The following is a 21,313-nucleotide window of genomic DNA, read 5'->3' as shown; positions in this document are numbered from 1 at the left end:
GCATACTGCAGTCCAATATAGAGCATACTCAGGTCAATATAGGGTACTGCAGGTCCATAGAGTATACTGCAGGTCCAATATAGAGCATACTGCGGTCCAATATAGGGATACTGCAGGTCCAATATAGGGTAACTGCAGGTCCAATATAGGGTATACTGCAGGTCCAATATAGGGGATACTGCTGGTCCAATATAGAGTATACTACTGGTCCAATATAGAGTACACTACAGGTCCAATATAGAGCATACTGCAGGTCCAATATAGGTTTACTGCTGGTCCAATATAGAGTATACTGCAGGTCCAAAATAGAGTACACTACAGGTCCAATATAGGGTATACTGCAGGTCCAAAATAGAGTACACTACAGGTCCAATATAGAGCATACTGCAGGTCCAATATAGAGCATACTGCAGGTCCAATATAGAGTATACTGCAGGTCCAATATAGAGTATACTGCAGGTCCAATATAGGGTATGTTGCAGGTCCAATATAGAGTATACTGCAGGTCCAATATAGAGTATACTGCAGGTCCAATATAGAGTACACTACAGGTCCAATATAGAGTATACTGCAGGTCCAATATAGAGTACACTACAGGTCCAATATAGAGTACACTACAGGTCCAATATAGAGTATACTGCAGGTCCAATATAGAGTATACTGCAGGTCCAATATAGAGTACACTACAGGTCCAATATAGGGTATACTGCAGGTCCAATATAGAGCATACTGCAGGTCCAATATAGAGTACACTACAGGTCCATTATAGAGTATACTGCAGGTCCAATATAGAGTATACTGCAGGTCCAATATAGAGTACACTACAGGTCCAATATAGGGTATACTGCAGGTCCAATATAGAGCATACTGCAGGTCCAATATAGAGTATACAGCAGGTCCAATATAGAGTACACTACAGGTCCAATATAGAGTACACAGCAGGTCCAATATAGAGTATACTGCAGGTCCAATATAGGGTATACTGCAGGCCCAATATAGAGCATACTGCACGTCCAATATAGAGCATACTGCAGGTCCAATATAGAGCATACTGCAGGTCCAATATAGAGCATACTGCAGGTCCAATATAGAGCATACTGCAGGTCCAATATAGAGCATACTGCAGGTCCAATATAGGGTATACTGCAGGTCCAATATAGGGTATACTCCAGGTCCAATATAGGGTACACTGCAGGTCCAATATAGGGTATACTGCAGGTCCAATATAGGGTATACTGCAGGTCCAATATAGGGTATACTGCAGGTCCAATATAAGGTATATTGCAGGTCCAATATAGAGTATACTACAGGTCCAATATAGAGCATACTGCAGGTCCAATATAGAGTATACTGCAGGTCCAATATAGGGTACACTACAGGTCCAATATAGGGTATACTGCAGGTCCAATATAGGGTACACTACAGGTCCAATATAGGGTATACTGCAGGTCCAATATAGGGTATAATGCAGGTCCAATATAGAGTACACTACAGGTCCAATATAGGGTATACTGCAGGTCCAATATAGAGCATACTGCAGGTCCAATATAGGGTATACTGCAGGTCCAATATAGGGTATACTGCAGGTCCAATATGAAGCATACTGCAGGTCCAATATAGGGTATATTGCAGGTCCAATATAGAGCACACTACAGGTCCAATATAGGGTATACTGCAGGTCCAATATAGGGTATACTGCAGGTCCAATATAGGGTATACTGCAGGTCCAATATAGAGTATACTACAGGTCCAATATAGAGCATACTGCAGGTCCAATATAGGGTATACTGCAGGTCCAATATAGAGTACACTACAGGTCCAATATAGGGTATACTGCAGGTCCAATATAGGGTATACTGCAGGTCCAATATAAGGCATACTGCAGGTCCAATATAGGGTATACTGCAGGTCCAATATAGAGCCTACTGCAGGTCCAATATAGAGTATACTGCAGGTCCAATATAGAGTACACTACAGTTCCAATATAGAGTATACTGCAGGTCCAATATAGAGTACACTACAGGTCCAATATAGGGTATACTGCAGGTCCAATATAGGGTATACTGCAGGTCCAATATAGAGTATACTGCAGGTCCAATATAGAGTATACTGCAGGTCCAATATAGAGCATACTGCAGGTCCAATATAGAGTATACTGCAGGTCCAATATAGGGTATACTGCAGGTCCAATATAGAGCATACTGCAGGTCCAATATAGAGCATACTGCAGGTCCAATATAGAGTACACTACAGGTCCAATATAGAGAATACTGCAGGTCCAATATAGAGCATACTGCAGGTCCAATATAGAGCATACTGCAGGTCCAATATAGAGCATACTGCAGGTCCAATATAGGGTATACTGCAGGTCCAATATAGAGCATACTGCAGGTCCAATATAGAGCATACTGCAGGTCCAATATAGAGTACACTACAGGTCCAATATAGAGTACACAGTAGGTCCAATATAGAGTATACTGCAGGTCCAATATAGAGCATACTGCAGGTCCAATATAGGGTATACTGCAGGTCCAATATAGAGCATACTGCAGGTCCAATATAGGGTATACTGCAGGTCCAATATAGGGTATACTGCAGTTCCAATATAGGGCATACTGCAGGTCCAATATAGGGTATACTGCAGGTCCAATATAGAGCATACTGCAGGTCCAATATAGAGTATACTGCAGGTCCAATATAGAGTACACTACAGTTCCAATATAGAGTATACTGCAGGTCCAATATAGAGTACACTACAGGTCCAATATAGGGTATACTGCAGGTCCAATATAGGGTATACTGCAGGTCCAATATAGAGTATACTGCAGGTCCAATATAGAGTATACTGCAGGTCCAATATAGAGCATACTGCAGGTCCAATATAGAGTATACTGCAGGTCCAATATAGGGTATACTGCAGGTCCAATATAGAGCATACTGCAGGTCCAATATAGAGCATACTGCAGGTCCAATATAGAGTACACTACAGGTCCAATATAGAGTATACTGCAGGTCCAATATAGAGCATACTGCAGGTCCAGTATAGAGCATACTGCAGGTCCAATATAGGGTATACTGCAGGTCCAATATAGGGTATACTGCAGGTCCAATATAGAGCATACTGCAGGTCCAATATAGAGCATACTGCAGGTCCAATATAGAGTACACTACAGGTCCAATATAGAGTACACAGCAGGTCCAATATAGAGTATACTGCAGGTCCAATATAGAGCATACTGCAGGTCCAATATAGGGTATACTTCAGGTCCAATATAGAGCATACTGCAGGTCCAATATAGGGTATACTGCAGGTCCAATATAGGGTATACTGCAGGTCCAATATAGGGCATACTGCAGGTCCAATATAGGGTATACTGCAGGTCCAATATAGAGCATACTGCAGGTCCAATATAGAGTATACTGCAGGTCCAATATAGAGTACACTACAGTTCCAATATAGAGTATACTGCAGGTCCAATATAGAGTACACTACAGGTCCAATATAGGGTATACTGCAGGTCCAATATAGGGTATACTGCAGGTCCAATATAGAGTATACTGCAGGTCCAATATAGAGTATACTGCAGGTCCAATATAGGGTATACTGCAGGTCCAATATAGGGTATACTGCAGGTCCAATATAGGGTATACTGAAGGTCCAATATAGAGCATACTGCAGGTCCAATATAGAGCATACTGCAGGTCCAATATAGAGTATACAGCAGGTCCAATATAGAGTACACTACAGGTCCAATATAGAGTACACAGCAGGTCCAATATAGAGTATACTGCAGGTCCAATATAGAGCATGCTGCAGGTCCAATATAGGGTATACTGCAGGTCCAATATAGAGCATACTGCAGGTCCAATATAGAGCATACTGTAGGTCCAATATAGAGCATACTGCAGGTCCAATATAGAGCATACTGCAGGTCCAATATAGAGCATACTGCAGGTCCAATATAGGGTATACTGCAGGTCCAATATAGGGTATACTGCAGGTCCAATATAGAGCATACTGCAGGTCCAATATAGAGCATACGTCAGGTCCAATATAGGGTATACTGCAGGTCCAATATAGAGTATACTGCAGGTCCAATATAGAGCATACTGCAGGTCCAATATAGGGTATACTGCAGGTCCAATATAGGGTATACTGCAGGTCCAATATAGGGTATACTGCAGGTCCAATATAGGGTATACTGCTGGTCCAATATAGAGTATACTACTGGTCCAATATAGAGTACACTACAGGTCCAATATAGGGTATACTGCAGGTCCAATATAGAGCATACTGCAGGTCCAATATAGGGTTTACTGCTGGTCCAATATAGAGTATACTGCAGGTCCAAAATAGAGTACACTACAGGTCCAATATAGGGTATACTGCAGGTCCAAAATAGAGTACACTACAGGTCCAATATAGAGCATACTGCAGGTCCAATATAGAGCATACTGCAGGTCCAATATAGAGTATACTGCAGGTTCAATATAGAGTATACTGCAGGTCCAATATAGGGTATGTTGCAGGTCCAATATAGAGTATACTGCAGGTCCAATATAGAGTATACTGCAGGTCCAATATAGAGTACACTACAGGTCCAATATAGAGTATACTGCAGGTCCAATATAGAGTACACTACAGGTCCAATATAGAGTACACTACAGGTCCAATATAGAGTATACTGCAGGTCCAATATAGAGTATACTGCAGGTCCAATATAGAGTACACTACAGGTCCAATATAGGGTATACTGCAGGTCCAATATAGAGCATACTGCAGGTCCAATATAGAGTACACTACAGGTACATTATAGAGTATACTGCAGGTCCAATATAGAGTATACTGCAGGTCCAATATAGAGTACACTACAGGTCCAATATAGGGTATACTGCAGGTCCAATATAGAGCATACTGCAGGTCCAATATAGAGTATACAGCAGGTCCAATATAGAGTACACTACAGGTCCAATATAGAGTACACAGCAGGTCCAATATAGAGTATACTGCAGGTCCAATATAGAGCATGCTGCAGGTCCAATATAGGGTATACTGCAGGTCCAATATAGAGCATACTGCAGGTCCAATATAGAGCATACTGTAGGTCCAATATAGAGCATACTGCAGGTCCAATATAGAGCATACTGCAGGTCCAATATAGAGCATACTGCAGGTCCAATATAGGGTATACTGCAGGTCCAATATAGGGTATACTGCAGGTCCAATATAGAGCATACTGCAGGTCCAATATAGAGCATACGTCAGGTCCAATATAGGGTATACTGCAGGTCCAATATAGAGTATACTGCAGGTCCAATATAGAGCATACTGCAGGTCCAATATAGGGCATACTGCAGGTCCAATATAGGGTATACTGCAGGTCCAATATAGGGTATACTGCAGGTCCAATATAGGGTATACTGCTGGTCCAATATAGAGTATACTACTGGTCCAATATAGAGTACACTACAGGTCCAATATAGGGTATACTGCAGGTCCAATATAGAGCATACTGCAGGTCCAATATAGGGTTTACTGCTGGTCCAATATAGAGTATACTGCAGGTCCAAAATAGAGTACACTACAGGTCCAATATAGGGTATACTGCAGGTCCAAAATAGAGTACACTACAGGTCCAATATAGAGCATACTGCAGGTCCAATATAGAGCATACTGCAGGTCCAATATAGAGTATACTGCAGGTTCAATATAGAGTATACTGCAGGTCCAATATAGGGTATGTTGCAGGTCCAATATAGAGTATACTGCAGGTCCAATATAGAGTATACTGCAGGTCCAATATAGAGTACACTACAGGTCCAATATAGAGTATACTGCAGGTCCAATATAGAGTACACTACAGGTCCAATATAGAGTACACTACAGGTCCAATATAGAGTATACTGCAGGTCCAATATAGAGTATACTGCAGGTCCAATATAGAGTACACTACAGGTCCAATATAGGGTATACTGCAGGTCCAATATAGAGCATACTGCAGGTCCAATATAGAGTACACTACAGGTCCAATATAGAGTATACTGCAGGTCCAATATAGAGTATACTGCAGGTCCAATATAGAGTACACTACAGGTCCAATATAGGGTATACTGCAGGTCCAATATAGAGCATACTGCAGGTCCAATATAGAGTATACTGCAGGTCCAATATAGAGTACACTACAGGTCCAATATAGAGTACACTACAGGTCCAATATAGAGTATACTGCAGGTCCAATATAGAGTATACTGCAGGTCCAATATAGAGTACACTACAGGTCCAATATAGGGTATACTGCAGGTCCAATATAGAGCATACTGCAGGTCCAATATAGAGTACACTACAGGTCCATTATAGAGTATACTGCAGGTCCAATATAGAGTATACTGCAGGTCCAATATAGAGTACACTACAGGTCCAATATAGGGTATACTGCAGGTCCAATATAGAGCATACTGCAGGTCCAATATAGAGTATACTGCAGGTCCAATATAGAGTACACTACAGGTCCAATATAGAGTACACTACAGGTCCAATATAGAGTATACTGCAGGTCCAATATAGAGTACACTACAGGTCCAATATAGAGTATACTGCAGGTCCAATATAGAGTACACTACAGGTCCAATATAGAGTACACTACAGGTCCAATATAGAGTATACTGCAGGTCCAATATAGAGTATACTGCAGGTCCAATATAGAGTACACTACAGGTCCAATATAGGGTATACTGCAGGTCCAATATAGAGCATACTGCAGGTCCAATATAGAGTACACTACAGGTCCAATATAGAGTATACTGCAGGTCCAATATAGAGTATACTGCAGGTCCAATATAGAGTACACTACAGGTCCAATATAGGGTATACTGCAGGTCCAATATAGAGCATACTGCAGGTCCAATATAGAGTATACTGCAGGTCCAATATAGAGTACACTACAGGTCCAATATAGAGTACACTACAGGTCCAATATAGAGTATACTGCAGGTCCAATATAGAGTATACTGCAGGTCCAATATAGAGTACACTACAGGTCCAATATAGGGTATACTGCAGGTCCAATATAGAGCATACTGCAGGTCCAATATAGAGTACACTACAGGTCCAATATAGAGTATACTGCAGGTCCAATATAGAGTATACTGCAGGTCCAATATAGAGTACACTACAGGTCCAATATAGGGTATACTGCAGGTCCAATATAGAGCATACTGCAGGTCCAATATAGAGTATACTGCAGGTCCAATATAGAGTACACTACAGGTCCAATATAGAGTATACTGCAGGTCCAATATAGAGTATACTGCAGGTCCAATATAGAGTACACTACAGGTCCAATATAGGGTATACTGCAGGTCCAATATAGAGCATACTGCAGGTCCAATATAGAGTACACTACAGGTCCAATATAGAGTATACTGCAGGTCCAATATAGAGTATACTGCAGGTCCAATATAGAGTACACTACAGGTCCAATATAGGGTATACTGCAGGTCCAATATAGAGCATACTGCAGGTCCAATATAGAGTATACTGCAGGTCCAATATAGAGTACACTACAGGTCCAATATAGAGTACACTACAGGTCCAATATAGAGTATACTGCAGGTCCAATATAGAGTATACTGCAGGTCCAATATAGAGTACACTACAGGTCCAATATAGGGTATACTGCAGGTCCAATATAGAGCATACTGCAGGTCCAATATAGAGTACACTACAGGTCCAATATAGAGTATACTGCAGGTCCAATATAGAGTATACTGCAGGTCCAATATAGAGTACACTACAGGTCCAATATAGGGTATACTGCAGGTCCAATATAGAGCATACTGCAGGTCCAATATAGAGTATACTGCAGGTCCAATATAGAGTACACTACAGGTCCAATATAGAGTACACTACAGGTCCAATATAGAGTATACTGCAGGTCCAATATAGAGTACACTACAGGTCCAATATAGAGTATACTGCAGGTCCAATATAGAGTACACTACAGGTCCAATATAGAGTACACTACAGGTCCAATATAGAGTATACTGCAGGTCCAATATAGAGTATACTGCAGGTCCAATATAGAGTACACTACAGGTCCAATATAGGGTATACTGCAGGTCCAATATAGAGCATACTGCAGGTCCAATATAGAGTACACTACAGGTCCATTATAGAGTATACTGCAGGTCCAATATAGAGTATACTGCAGGTCCAATATAGAGTACACTACAGGTCCAATATAGGGTATACTGCAGGTCCAATATAGAGCATACTGCAGGTCCAATATAGAGTATACTGCAGGTCCAATATAGAGTACACTACAGGTCCAATATAGAGTACACTACAGGTCCAATATAGAGTATACTGCAGGTCCAATATAGAGTATACTGCAGGTCCAATATAGAGTACACTGCAGGTCCAATATAGAGTATACTGCAGGTCCAATATAGAGCATACTGCAGGTCCAATATAGAGTACACTACAGGTCCAATATAGAGTATACTGCAGGTCCAATATAGAGTATACTGCAGGTCCAATATAGAGTACACTACAGGTCCAATATAGGGTATACTGCAGGTCCAATATAGAGCATACTGCAGGTCCAATATAGAGTATACTGCAGGTCCAATATAGAGTACACTACAGGTCCAATATAGAGTATACTGCTGGTCCAATATAGTGTACTGACCCTCTGACAGTGCTGCACTCCCTCAGTACTGACCCTCAGACAGTGCGGCACTCCCTCAGTACTGACCCTCTGACAGTGCAGCACTCCCTCAGTACTGACCCTCTGACAGTGCGGCACTCCCTCAGTACTGACCCTCTGACAGTGCGGCACTCCCTCAGTACTGACCCTCTGACAGTGCGGCACTCCCTCAGTACTGACCCTCTGACAGTGCAGCACTCCCTCAGTACTGACTCTCTGACGGTGCAGATCTCCCTCTGGACCTTCTGCCACGGATGAAAGAGGTGTACGAACCATCTGTGACATTTTTCTCCTTACCGCTGGTCTGGATTGTCATCTTGTTTTCGGTACACTTTTTGCTGCTTTTCCTGAACTTAAAAAATAGCACACGTGTAACTGTCTCATGTCGCACACACTCCAACATTTCTGATTGTGTTAGGCCTGTGGAGAAATGAAGCCAACATTAAATGTTGTTGATTCTGATCGATGAGGGCTGACCTGCTGTGCCGCAATATATCTGGGCGGGATGTGAATGTGAGCGAGCTGGGTGGACGGAGTCAGTGAGGGGGGGCGGGGGACTGTGGGGAGTGCGAAGGCGGTACAGGGAGAGGAAGGAACCATTTGGGAAGGACGGTTGTGAACGCAAAGGTGGGTGTGATTGAGTGAGGAGAAGAGACAGGTGGAGGGGAAATGAAATGGAGGATAATGCAAGGGAGGCCGTCAAAACCTCGACACCATCCACGACAAATCAGCCCCGCTTGATTCCACCTCCATTCACAAACATTCAAACCCTCCACTGCCGATGAACCGTGGCCGCCGCGTGTGCCGTCTACAAGGTGTACTTTCATAAATGGCAAAACGCTTCGAAAGTCAGAGGGATCTGGGCGGCCACGTCCGCCGAGCTTTGAAGGTGGCAACATAAGTGGACAAGGTAGTCAGGAAAGCAGACGGAATGCTTGCCTTCATTGGACGGAGCATTGAGTATAAAAACTGGCAAGTCATGTTGCAGATGTACAGAACCTTGGTAAGGCCGTACTTGGAATATTGCGCACAATTCTGGTCGCCACACTACCAGAAGGATGTGGAGGCTTTGGAGAGGGTGCAGAGGAGGTTTACCAGGATGTTGCCTGGTCTGGAGGGTGTTAGCTATCAGGAGAGGCTGAATAGACTCGGACTGTTTTCATTAGAAAGACGGAGGTTGAGGGGGTGACCTGATCGAGGTCTACAAGATTATGAGGGGCATGGATAGAGTGGATGGGCCGGCACTCTTTCCCAGGTTGGAGGGGTCAGTCACCAGGGGGCATAGGTTTAAGGGCCATGGGGCAAAGTTTAGAGGAGATGTGTGAGGCAGGTTGCTTTACACAGAGGGTGGTGAGTGCCTGGTAGGTGTTGCCAAGGGAGGCTGTGGAAGCCGATACATTAACGCCGTTCAAAAGGCATCTTGACAAACACATGGATAGGATGGGTATAGAGGGATACCGCACAAGGAAGTGCTGAGGGTTTTGCCAAGGTCAGTATCATGACCAGTACAGACTTGGAGGGCTGAAGGGCCTGTTCTTGTGCTGTATTACTCTTAGTTCTGTGTTCTTTATCACACCGAGGCTCCTCAGGCAGCACCTTCCAAAACCCACGACTACTCCCATCTAGAAGGACAAGATCAGCAGATACCTGGGAATCGCACCACCTGGAGGTTCCCCTCCAACTCACTCACCTCCCTGACTGGAAAATATATCGGCCGTTCCTTCACTGTCGCTGGGGCAACATTCTAGAACCCCCTCCCTAACAGCACAGTGGGTGTACCTACACCACATGGACTGCAGCGGTTGGATGGACATTAAATGTTGGTCTAGCCAGCGAAACCCACATTCCTTGAAAGGATAAAAGCAACCTCTTTTCCACTCTGTCTCTCCTCCCCCTACCTGTGTACGACCACATCCCCATCTTCATTACCCCCTCCCTTCCTCACTCCCTGCTGAAACCCGAGGTTACGTACCTGAATTGGTGATCGCCCTCCTGTCATACTGATACAGGACATCGTAAACACCGCCCGTCTTCCCAGAAGTGAAGTAGTGGGTTCCGAAATCCTGGAAAATACGGCTGTACATGGCATAATTATACTCCAGAGGAAGGTTGCTCAGAGCTTCCAGGAAGGTCTCAGAGACATGGAGGTTGGAGTCCTTCATCCTGAACTCTGACACTGCAAATGTTTTGTGCACTCGGACAAAGGCTGAATCCTGAAGGGAACAAAGGAAGACGTATTACCCCCTCAACTCACCAATCAGGCAAGGCCGTCAAAGCCCATCGTTTACTTATATTGAGTAAAGCTCCCTCTCCATCACCTCATCCAACACTCCCAGGACAGGTACAGCACGGGGTTAGATACAGAGTAAAGCTCCCTCTGCACTGTCCCCATCAAACACTCCCAGGACAGGTACAGCACGGGGTTAGATACAGAGTAAAGCTCCCTCTACACTGTCACCATCAAACACTCCCAGGACAGGTACAGCACGGGGTTAGATACAGAGTAAAGCTCCCTCCACACTGCCCCCATCAAACACTCCCAGGACAGGTACAGCACGGGGTCAGATACAGAGTAAAGCTCCCTCTACACTGTCACCATCAAACACTCCCAGGACAGGTACAGCACGGGGTTAGATACAGAGTAAAGCTCCCTCTACACTGTCCCCATCAAACACTCACAGGACAGGTACAGCACGGGGTTAGATACAGAGTAAACCTCCCTCTACACTGTCCCCATCAAACACTCCCAGGACAGGTGCAGCACGGGGTTAGATACAGAGTAAAGCTCCCTCTCCATCACCTCATCAAACACTCCCAGGACAGGTACAGCACGGGGTTAGATACAGAGTAAAGCTCCCTCTACATTGTCCCCATCAAACACTCCCAGGACAGGTACAGCACGGGGTTAGATACAGAGTAAAGCTCCCTCTACACTGTCCCCATCAAACACTCCCAGGACAGGTACAACACGGGGTTAGATACAGAGTAAAGCTCCCTCTGCACTGTCCCCATCAAACACTCCCAGGACAGGTACAGCACGGGGTTAGATACAGAGTAAAGCTCCCTCTACACTGTCCCCATCAAACACTCCCAGGACAGGTACAGCACGGGGTTAGATACAGAGTAAAGCTCCCTCTACACTGTCCCCACCAAACACTCCTGTGGTGAATGTGATTCACACCGGATTGTAATCTACATGTGTCTGTATTGTAAGTGCAGTTGCACTACCTGTCCTCCAGGGGGAATAGCTCTGGGAATGCTCGAGTTGTACGGGGCTTCTCCCTTGGCTCTGCCCAGGTCCCCTCCCCCGGAAGCTGCTGTATAAAAGCTCAGTGCCACATGGTCAGCCGGCCAGTTCACCGAAAGTTCAATGGCTAATAGGCTGGCTCTGTTGTGAGTATATTAAAACCGCTATTCTAATCCTACAAGCACGTGTCCGTAGAATTGTTGGTTCCAACAATTTAATATACTCAGGAAACAGTCGAAGAAATCATGGAAGCAGCCCTCAAGCCCGGATGCCTTGAACTCGACCCAGAGGATGCAGAGGCTAAGGAAATTTTTTCCCACTGGCTGAGATGTTTTAAGGCCTACCTGGCAGAAGCCAGCACCGCTGGAACAACGGAAGAACAAAAACTCAGCCTACTGCACGCGAGGGTAAGCCACAGAATCTCCACACAGCTGAATCCGGCCGGTTCTTACACCGCAGCGCTGGCAATATTGGACAAAATGTACGTTAGGCCCATTAACGAGGTTTATGCACGCCACGTGTTTACGACTCGCCGTCAGCGGCCTACAGAAACGCTAGCCGAGTCTGTACGGGAACTGAACAATCTTTCCAATGACTGTAATTATCAAGCCGTTACCGCGGCTGAACATAGGGAGCTTGCTGTGCGAGACGTTTTCGTGGCGGGCCTTAGGTCTAACTATGTGCGCCAAAGACTGCTAGAAAGGGGGGCCCAGGACTTAGACACTACTGTGGAGGCTGCTACCACTATGGAAGTTTCCTTCCGCAGCCTCACCTCGTTTCCCGCGGACCCCGCGACCCCATCGTGGACCCCCGACCAACAGTCCCCCCCAAGCCTGTGCCGCACGGCCCCCCAGCTACCGCGCTGCCAAAGCCAGTTACTCTGCTGCTCCAGCCAGTTACTCTGCTGCCCCAGCCAGCTACTCGGCTGCTCCAGCCAGTTACTCTGCTGCCCCAGCCAGTTACTCTGCTGCCCCAGCCAGTTACTCTGCTGCCCCAGCCAGTTACTCTGCTGCCCCAGCCAGTTACTCTGCTGCCCCAGCCAGTTACTCTGCTGCCCCAGCCAGCTACTCGGCTGCTCCAGCCAGTTACTCTGCTGCCCAGCCAGCTACTCGGCTGCTCCAGCCAGTTACTCTGCTGCCCAGCCAGTTACTCTGCTGCCCCAGCCAGTTACTCTGCTGCCCCAGCCAGTTACTCGGCTGCTCCAGCCAGTTACTCTGCTGCCCCAGCCAGTTACTCTGCTGCCCCAGCCAGCTACACTGCTGCCCCAGCCAGCTACTCGGCTGCCCCAGCCAGCTACTCTGCTGCTCCAGCCAGCTACACTGCTGCCCCAGCCAGCTACTCTGCTGCCCCAGCCTGCCATTTCTGTGGCCAAAGCCAGCACCCGCGGCAGCACTGCCCAGCCCGTAACGTGACCTGCAGCAGCTGCGGGCGAAAAGGACACTATGCCAGAGTGTGTCTGGCGAAGAAAGCCCCAGCCTCTAACCCTCAAAGCACCCGTTCCCTGAATTCACAGGCCTGCAGGCCCCGAAATGCTGCAGCCTGTATGCCGACTCCACCCCCACCTGACATGTGCGACTCATGGGGGCGGCCATCTTGGGATCCATCCCCTTCAAACTCTGAAACTCACCTCGACGGCTACGAACTCAGAGGGCAGTCATCACGGGGCCACTCCAGCTCAGCTGATCGAGCCGCCGACTACCCGCAACTCAGCGCAGTCACCCTGGATCAATCCCGCCCAAGCACCTACGAAGTTCGATGGCGGAGGTCCAGATCAACGGGTACAGCACGCCATGCCTCTTTGACTCCGGGAGCACCGAGAGCTTTATACATCCAGAGCTGGTAAGACGCTGTTCGCTTCCTATTTTTCCGGTGAGCCAAACTATCGCCCTCGCTTCGGGCTCCCACTCAGTCCAAATCCAAGGACGCACCGTTGCTACGCTCACAATTCGAGGCGCTAGTTATTCTAAATTTAAACTTTATGTCCTGCCCGACCTCTGCGCGCCACTCTTATTAGGCCTGGATTTCCAGTGCAACCTCAAGAGCCTCACCCTCAGCTTCGGCGGGCCCCTGCCCCCACTCACTATCTGTAGCCTAACCACGCTGCGCATCTCCCCCCTCCGCTCTTCGCCAATCTCACTCCAGATTGCAAGCCAGTAGCTACTCGCAGCAGGCGATACTGCCTACAGGATAGGGTCTTTATCCGATCGGAGGTCCGACGGCTGCTCAGTGAGGGGATCATAGAGGCCAGTAATAGTCCCTGGAGAACTCAGGTGGTGGTCGTCAAGACTGGGGAAAAATTTTGCATGGTCGTCGACTATAGCCAGACCATAAATCGCTTTACGCTCCTAGACGCGTATCCCCTCCCCAGGATTGCAGACATGGTTAATCAGATCGCCCAATATCGGCTATTTTCCACGGTGGATCTGAAGTCTGCATACCACCAGCTCCCAATCCGCCCGGAGGACCGCCACTACACGGCATTCGAGGCCGATGGCCGCATCTTCCATTTCCTCCGGGTCCCTTTCGGCGTCACTAATGGGGTCTCGGTGTTCCAACGAGCAATGGACCGAATGGTAGACCAGTACGGGCTGCGGGCCACGTTTCCGTATCTGGACAATGTTACCATCTGCGGCTATGACCAGCAGGACCACAACGCCAACCTCCACCGTTTTCTCCAAACGGCACAGAAATTAAATCTCACTTATAACAAGGAGAAATGCGTTTTCCGCACAAACAGACTGGCCATCCTCGGCTACGTCGTGGAGAACGGAGTCCTGGGCCCAGACCCGGACCGCATGCGCTCTTAGAACTCCCCCTCCCTCATTGCCCCAAGGCCCTCAAACGGTGCTTGGGGTTCTTTTCATACTACACCCAGTGGGTCCCCCAATATGCGGACAAAGCCCGCCCACTCTTTAAGGCCACACGATTTCCCCTGTCAGCTGAGGTGCGCCAGGCCTTCAGCTGCATCAAGGAGGACATCGCCAAAGCGGCCATGTGGGCGGTAGATGAATCCACTCCCTTTCAGGTTGAGAGCGACGCCTCAGAGGTAGCTCTAGCAGCCACTTTAAATCAGGCTGGGAGACCCGTTGCATTTTTCTCCCGTACCCTATCCGCTTCAGAACTCCGACACTCCTCAGTCGAGAAGGAAGCACAAGCCATCATGGAGGCTGTCCGTCACTGGAGGCACTGCCTCGCAGGTAGGAGGTTCACCCTCATCACCGACCAATGATTGGTTGCCTTTATGTTTGACAACTCGCAAAGGGGCAAAATAAAAAATGATAAAATCCTTCAGTGGAGGATCGAACTCTCCACCGATAGTTACAATATTAAATATAGACCGGGGAAGCTCAACGAACCCTCGGATGCCCTATCCCGCGGGACGTGCGCCAGCCGTCTGAAAGCCATCCACGTTGACCTCTGCCATCCAGGGGTCACCCGGCTCGCCCACTACATCAGAGCCCGAAACCTGCCTTTCTCCAACGAGGAGGTAAAAGCGGTCACCAGGGACTGCCCGATCTGTGCGGAGTGCAAACCGCACTTCTATAGACCAGACAGGGCCCACCTGGTCAAGGCTTCGAGGCCCTTTGAACACCTTGCGATCGATTTCAAAGGGCCACTCCCCTCCACTAACAAGAACATTTATTTCCTCAACATCATCGACGAGTTCTCCGGACTCCCTTTTGCCATTCCATGCCCTGATATGACCTTCCACACAGTCATCAGGGCCCTGCATAGTGTCTTCACCCTGTTCGGTTTCCCCAGCTACGTACACAGCGACAGGGGTTCGTCCTTTATGAGTGACAAGCTGCGTCAGTACCTGCTCGACAAGGGCATCGCCTCGAGCAGGACTACCAGCTAGAATCCCAGGGGGAACGGGCAGGTGGAGAGGGAGAACGCGACGGTCTGGAAGACCGTCCTACTGACCCTCCGGTCTAGAAAACTCAAAATCTCCCAATGGCAAGAAGTCCTCCCAGACGTGCTCCACGCAATCAGATCCCTCCTCTGTACAGCTACGGAAATCAAACCCCTCACGAGCGACTCTTCATTTTTTCTAGGGGCACTACCACGAGGGTCTCACTTCCGGCGTGGCTGAGGACACCAGGCCCGGTTCTCCTGAGGAAGCACGTCAGGGGGCACAAAACTCACCCCCTTGTTGAGAAGGTGCACCTCCTCCATTCCAACCCCCAGTACGCATTCGTGGAGTTCCCGGACGGTCGCCAAGACACAGTATTCCTTCGCGACCTGGCACCCGCTGGATCCAGCCCCCCCCTACTCCCGCTGAGGAACCCCTTACCCCGTTCCCTATGCTGCCGCCCCCTCGTGCCCCCGATTCCGCAAGCTCACCCCACCGGTTCCATGTGCCAGAACCAGCCCTCCCCCAGCGCCCCCAGTCTCCGGTCGAGCCAGAGGTGTATAAAGTTCGGACGAGACCCACCCCGGAGTCTGCCATCGTACCCCAGGTCTCAACACCCACACAGCCACCGCAAGAGGCTGCAACCCCGGTGCTCCGCAATCGAAAAGAACAATTCATCCACTGGACAGACTAACTCTGTGAGCCACCACCCCCGCTGGACTCGATTTTTTCACAGGGGGTGAATATGGTGAATGTGATTCACACCGGATTGTAATCTGTATATACATGTGTCTGTATTGTAAGTGCAGTTGCACTACCTGTCCTCCAGGGGGAGTAGCTCTGGGAATGATCGAGTTGTATGGGGCTCCTCCCTTGGCTCTGCCCAGGACTCCTCCCCCAGAAGCTGCTGTATAAAGATCAGTGCCACATGGTCAGCCGGCCAGTTCACCGAAAGTTCAATGGCTAATAGGCTGGCTCTGTTGTGAGTATATTAAAACCGCTGTTTTATTCCTACAAGCAAGTGTCCGTAGAATTATTGGTTCCAACAACTCCCAGGACAGGCACAGCACGGGGTTAGATACAGAGTAAAGATCCCTCTACACTGTCCCCATCAAACACTCACAGGACAGGTACAGCACGGGGTTAGATACAGAGTAAAGCTCCCTCTACACTGTCCCCATCAAACACTCCCAGGACAGGTACAGCACGGGGTTAGATACAGAGTAAAAATCCCTCTACACTGTCCCCATCAAACACTCCCAGGACAGGTACAGCACGGGGTTAGATACAGAGTAAAGCTCCCTCTACATTGTCCCCATCAAACACTTCCAGGACAGGTACAGCATGGGGTTAGATACAGAGTAAACCTCCCTCTACACTGTCCCCATCAAACACTCCCAGGACAGGTACAGCACGGGTTAGATACAGAGTAAAGCTCCCTCCACACTGTCCCCATCAAACACTCCCAGGACAGGTACAGCACGGGGTTAGATACAGAGTAAAGCTCCCTCTACACTGTCCCCATCAAACACTTCCAGGACAGGTACAGCACGGGGTTAGATACAGAGTAAAGCTCCCTCTACACTGTCCCCCATCAAACACTCCCAGGACAGGTACAGCACGGGGTTAGATACAGAGTAAAGCTCCCTCTACACTGTCCCCATCAAACACTCCCAGGAGAGGTACAGCACGGGGTTAGATACAGAGTAAAGCTCCCTCTACACTGTTCCCATCAAACACTCCCAGGACAGGTACAGCACGGGGTTAGATACAGAGTAAAGCTCCCTCTACACTGTCCCCATCAAACACTCCCAGGAGAGGTACAGCACGGGGTTAGATACAGAGTAAAGCTCCCTCTACACTGTTCCCATCAAACACTCCCAGGGCTGGTACAGCACGGGGTTAGACACAGAGTAAAGCTCCCTCTACACTGTCCCCATCAAACACTCCCAGGACAGGTACAGCACGGGGTTAGATACAGAGTAAAGCTCCCTCTACACTGTCCCCATCAAACACTCCCAGGACAGGTACAGCACGGGGTTAGATACAGAGTAAAGCTCCCTCTACACTGTCTCCATCAAACACCCAGGACAGGTACAGCACGGGGTTAGATACAGAGTAAAGCTCCCTCTACATTGTCCCCATCAAACACTCCCAGGACAGGTACAGCACGGGGTTAGATACAGAGTAAAGCTCCCTCTACACTGTCCCCATCAAACACTCCCAGGACAGGTACAGCACGGGGTTAGATACAGAGTAAAGCTCCCTCGACACTGTCCCCATCAAACACTCCCAGGACAGGTACAGCACGCGGTTAGATACAGAGTAAAGCTCCCTCTACACTGTCCCCATCAAACACTCCCAGGACAGGTACAGCACGGGGTTAGATACAGAGTAAAGCTCCCTCTACACTGTCCCCATCAAACACTCGCAGGAGAGGTACAGCACGGGGTTAGATACAGAGTAAAGCTCCCTCTACACTGTTCCCATCAAACACTCGCAGGAGAGGTACAGCACGGGGTTAGATACAGAGTAAAGCTCCCTCTACACTGTCTCCATCAAACATTCCCAGGACATGTACAGCACGGGGTTAGATACAGAGTAAAATTCCCTCTACACTGTCCCCATCAAACACTCCCAGGACAGGTACAGCACGGGGTTAGATACAGAGTAAAGCTCCCTCTACACTGTCCCCATCAAACACTCCCAGGACAGGTACAGCACGGGGTTTGATGCGGAACAGATTCTTGTTTGTGATTGGATGTCGTTCACTGGTTGTTCCATTGGGAATAATACCTTTTTTGACGCTGCTTTGATCACCTCCTTAAAGCTGGATGATTTTGAGGATTTTTTAGATTTATGGCGTCCAAAGAGAATTGGGATGTTAAACGAACTCTGCTGTCCCTCGTAAAAGTGTGAACGTGATGAAACCTTTGATTCGTAGTCAGAGGCATCCTCATAGAATTGGTCAGTGACATCATCTTCCAGATTACTCAACTGGGTGGGAAGAAAATCCAGTGGTTAAGGTTTATCCCAAAATAAATGGAAAATCCCAATTCCAATCCCTCTCTCGGGATCTGTCCTGGTTTAATGAAGACACTAATTCTGGGGTATTGTACCTCAAAGTTGATGTTCAGCAGGTTGCTGGGCACTTGATAGAGTATACCGATGCTCCCATTGCGTATGGTATTGCAGCCGCCACCATAGTATAAATTGTTGAGCACTTCACCTCCCAACTCTCCGGCCAGCGCATTGTACCTGCAGAGTGAAGACACATGGCTCATTGCTGAAGTGGATTCTTTACATCCAGGTGAATCACAGTTCTGCGAATGTTTACACCCGTGGTCGTGCTCACGGTTCCAGATAGAGTTAGAAGTTGCTTCATCAACCTGGGCAGCACGGTAGCATTGTGGATAGCACAAATGCTTCACAGCTCCAGGTTCGAATCCCGGCTTGGGTCACTGTCTGTGCGGAGTCTGCACATCCTCCCCGTGTGTGCGTGGGTTTCCCTCCGGGTGCTCCGGTTTCCTCCCACAGTCCAAAGATGTGCAGGTTAGGTGGATTGGCCGTGATAAATTGCCCTTAGTGTCCAAATTGCCCTTCGTGTTAGGTGGGGTGACTGGGTTATGGGGATAGGGTGGAGGTATGGGTTTGGGTAGGGTGCTCTTTCCAGGAGCCAGAGTACACTCGATGGGCCGAATGGCCTCCTTCTGCACTGTAAATTCTATGAAACCCTGAAGCATTGGGCAGAATTTATTGCAGAATGTTCCAATCTCACTCGTTTTGAAATATTCCCTGTGCGACCTATGTAGCTGACATTTAAATTGTAGAGTACCGAGCTAATGGTTATTTTAATAAGACCATGATGATATGGTTTTAGTTATTAGGCCTGCAGTATTTTTTAGGGCAGCAATGTGGTTAACACTGTTGCTTCACAGCTCTAAGGTCCCAGGTTCGATTCCCGGCTTGGGTCACTGTCTGTGCGGAGTCTGCACGTCCTCCCCGTGTCTGCGTGGGTCTCCTCCGGGTGCTCCGGTTTCCTCCTCACAGTCCAAAGATGTGCGGGTTAGGTGGATTGGCCATGATTAATCACCCTTGGTGTCCAAACAGTTTGGGTGGGGTTACAGGGATGGGGTGGAGGGGTGGGCTGAAGTAGCGTGCTCTTTTCAAGGGCCATGCGGACTTGATGGGCCAAATGGCCTCCTTCTGCACTGTAAATTCTATGATTCTAGGATTATTAAAATGAAGTCAGATGACCATAGGCTGGTGGTGACTTAACCTGAGGGTCAGCACACCTCAGGCGAGGGGCAAGGTTGAGAAGGTTGAATAACCTCTGCCGCTAAACATGCCCCAGATTCCCACTGTAAAGCCTCAACATGAAAGATAAATAACCGGCAAAGAGCCTTCCCCAGGCTCAAGGAGCCAAAGGACAGGAATCGGAAGGTGAGGGAGTAATCACACAATCAGAGAAGGTTTATAAATCTCTGCATTGTAGAAAGTAGCTATTCAGTCCATCGAGTCTGTGCCAAGCCTTTGAAAGAACATTCTATCATGTCCACTCCCCCCTCCACCCCGCCCTATAACCGTAACTTAACCCGTACATCCCTGAATACTGAGGCGTAATTTATCACGGCCAATCCACCTAACCTAACCGGAGCACCCGGAGGAAACCCACACACACACGGGGAGAACGTGCAGACTCCGCACAGACAGTGACGCAAACCACATTGAACCCACCCACTCTCCCCCACACCCACACTACCCCCGCACCCACACTCCCCCTGCACCCACACTCCCCCCCGCACCCACACTCCCCCCCGCACCCACACTCCCCCCCCCGCACCCACACTCCCCCCCGCACCCAAACTCCCCCCCGCACCCTTAATCCCCCCCGCACCCACACTCCCCCTGCACCCACACTCCCCCTGCACCCACACTCCCCCTGCACCCACACTCCCCCACCACCCATACTCCCCCCGTACACCCACACTCCCCCCGCACCCACACTCCCCCCCGCATCCACACTCCCCCCCCGCACCCTTAATCCCCCCACACTCCCCCGCCACCCATACTCCCCCCGTACACCCACACTCCCCCCGCACCCACACTCCCCCCGCACCCACCCTCCCCCCGCACCCACCCTCCCGTCGCACCCACCCTCCCCTCGCACCCACCCTCCCCTCGCACCCACCCTCCCACCGCACCCACCCTCCCCCCGCACCCACCCTCCCCCCGCACCCACCCTCCCCCGCACCCACCCTCCCCCCGCACCCACACTCCCCCCGCACCCACTCCCCCGCACCCACACTCCCCCGCACCCACACTCCCCCCGCACCCACACTCCCCCCGCACCCACACTCCCCCCGCACCCACACTCCCCCCCGCACCCACACTCCCCCCGCACCCACACTCCCCCCGCACCCACACTCCCCCCCGCACCCACACTCCCCCCGCACCCACACTCCCCCCGCACCCACACTCCCCCACACTCCCCCCGCACCCACA

At 49.0% G+C, this 21,313-nt stretch overlaps 1 protein-coding gene across 1 annotated transcript in view; it reads right to left on the bottom strand.

Annotated features, from left to right (window-relative positions):
- Positions 1-21,313, bottom strand: part of LOC119969950 (complement component C6-like) — a 123,169-nt gene that overhangs the window by 61,348 nt on the left and 40,508 nt on the right. The window contains exons 4-7 of the mRNA XM_038803917.1: positions 18,928-19,066; positions 18,605-18,805; positions 10,681-10,921; positions 9,006-9,128 (exon numbers count right to left, since the gene is read on the bottom strand). Coding sequence (XP_038659845.1) covers positions 9,006-9,128; positions 10,681-10,921; positions 18,605-18,805; positions 18,928-19,066 — 704 coding nt within the window. The remainder of the gene's footprint in view (positions 1-9,005; positions 9,129-10,680; positions 10,922-18,604; positions 18,806-18,927; positions 19,067-21,313) is intronic.

Source organism: Scyliorhinus canicula, chromosome 8 (genome assembly GCF_902713615.1).
Source record: "Scyliorhinus canicula chromosome 8, sScyCan1.1, whole genome shotgun sequence".
NCBI lineage: Eukaryota > Metazoa > Chordata > Chondrichthyes > Carcharhiniformes > Scyliorhinidae > Scyliorhinus > Scyliorhinus canicula.
This window is presented reverse-complemented; position numbering and strand designations above follow the sequence as displayed.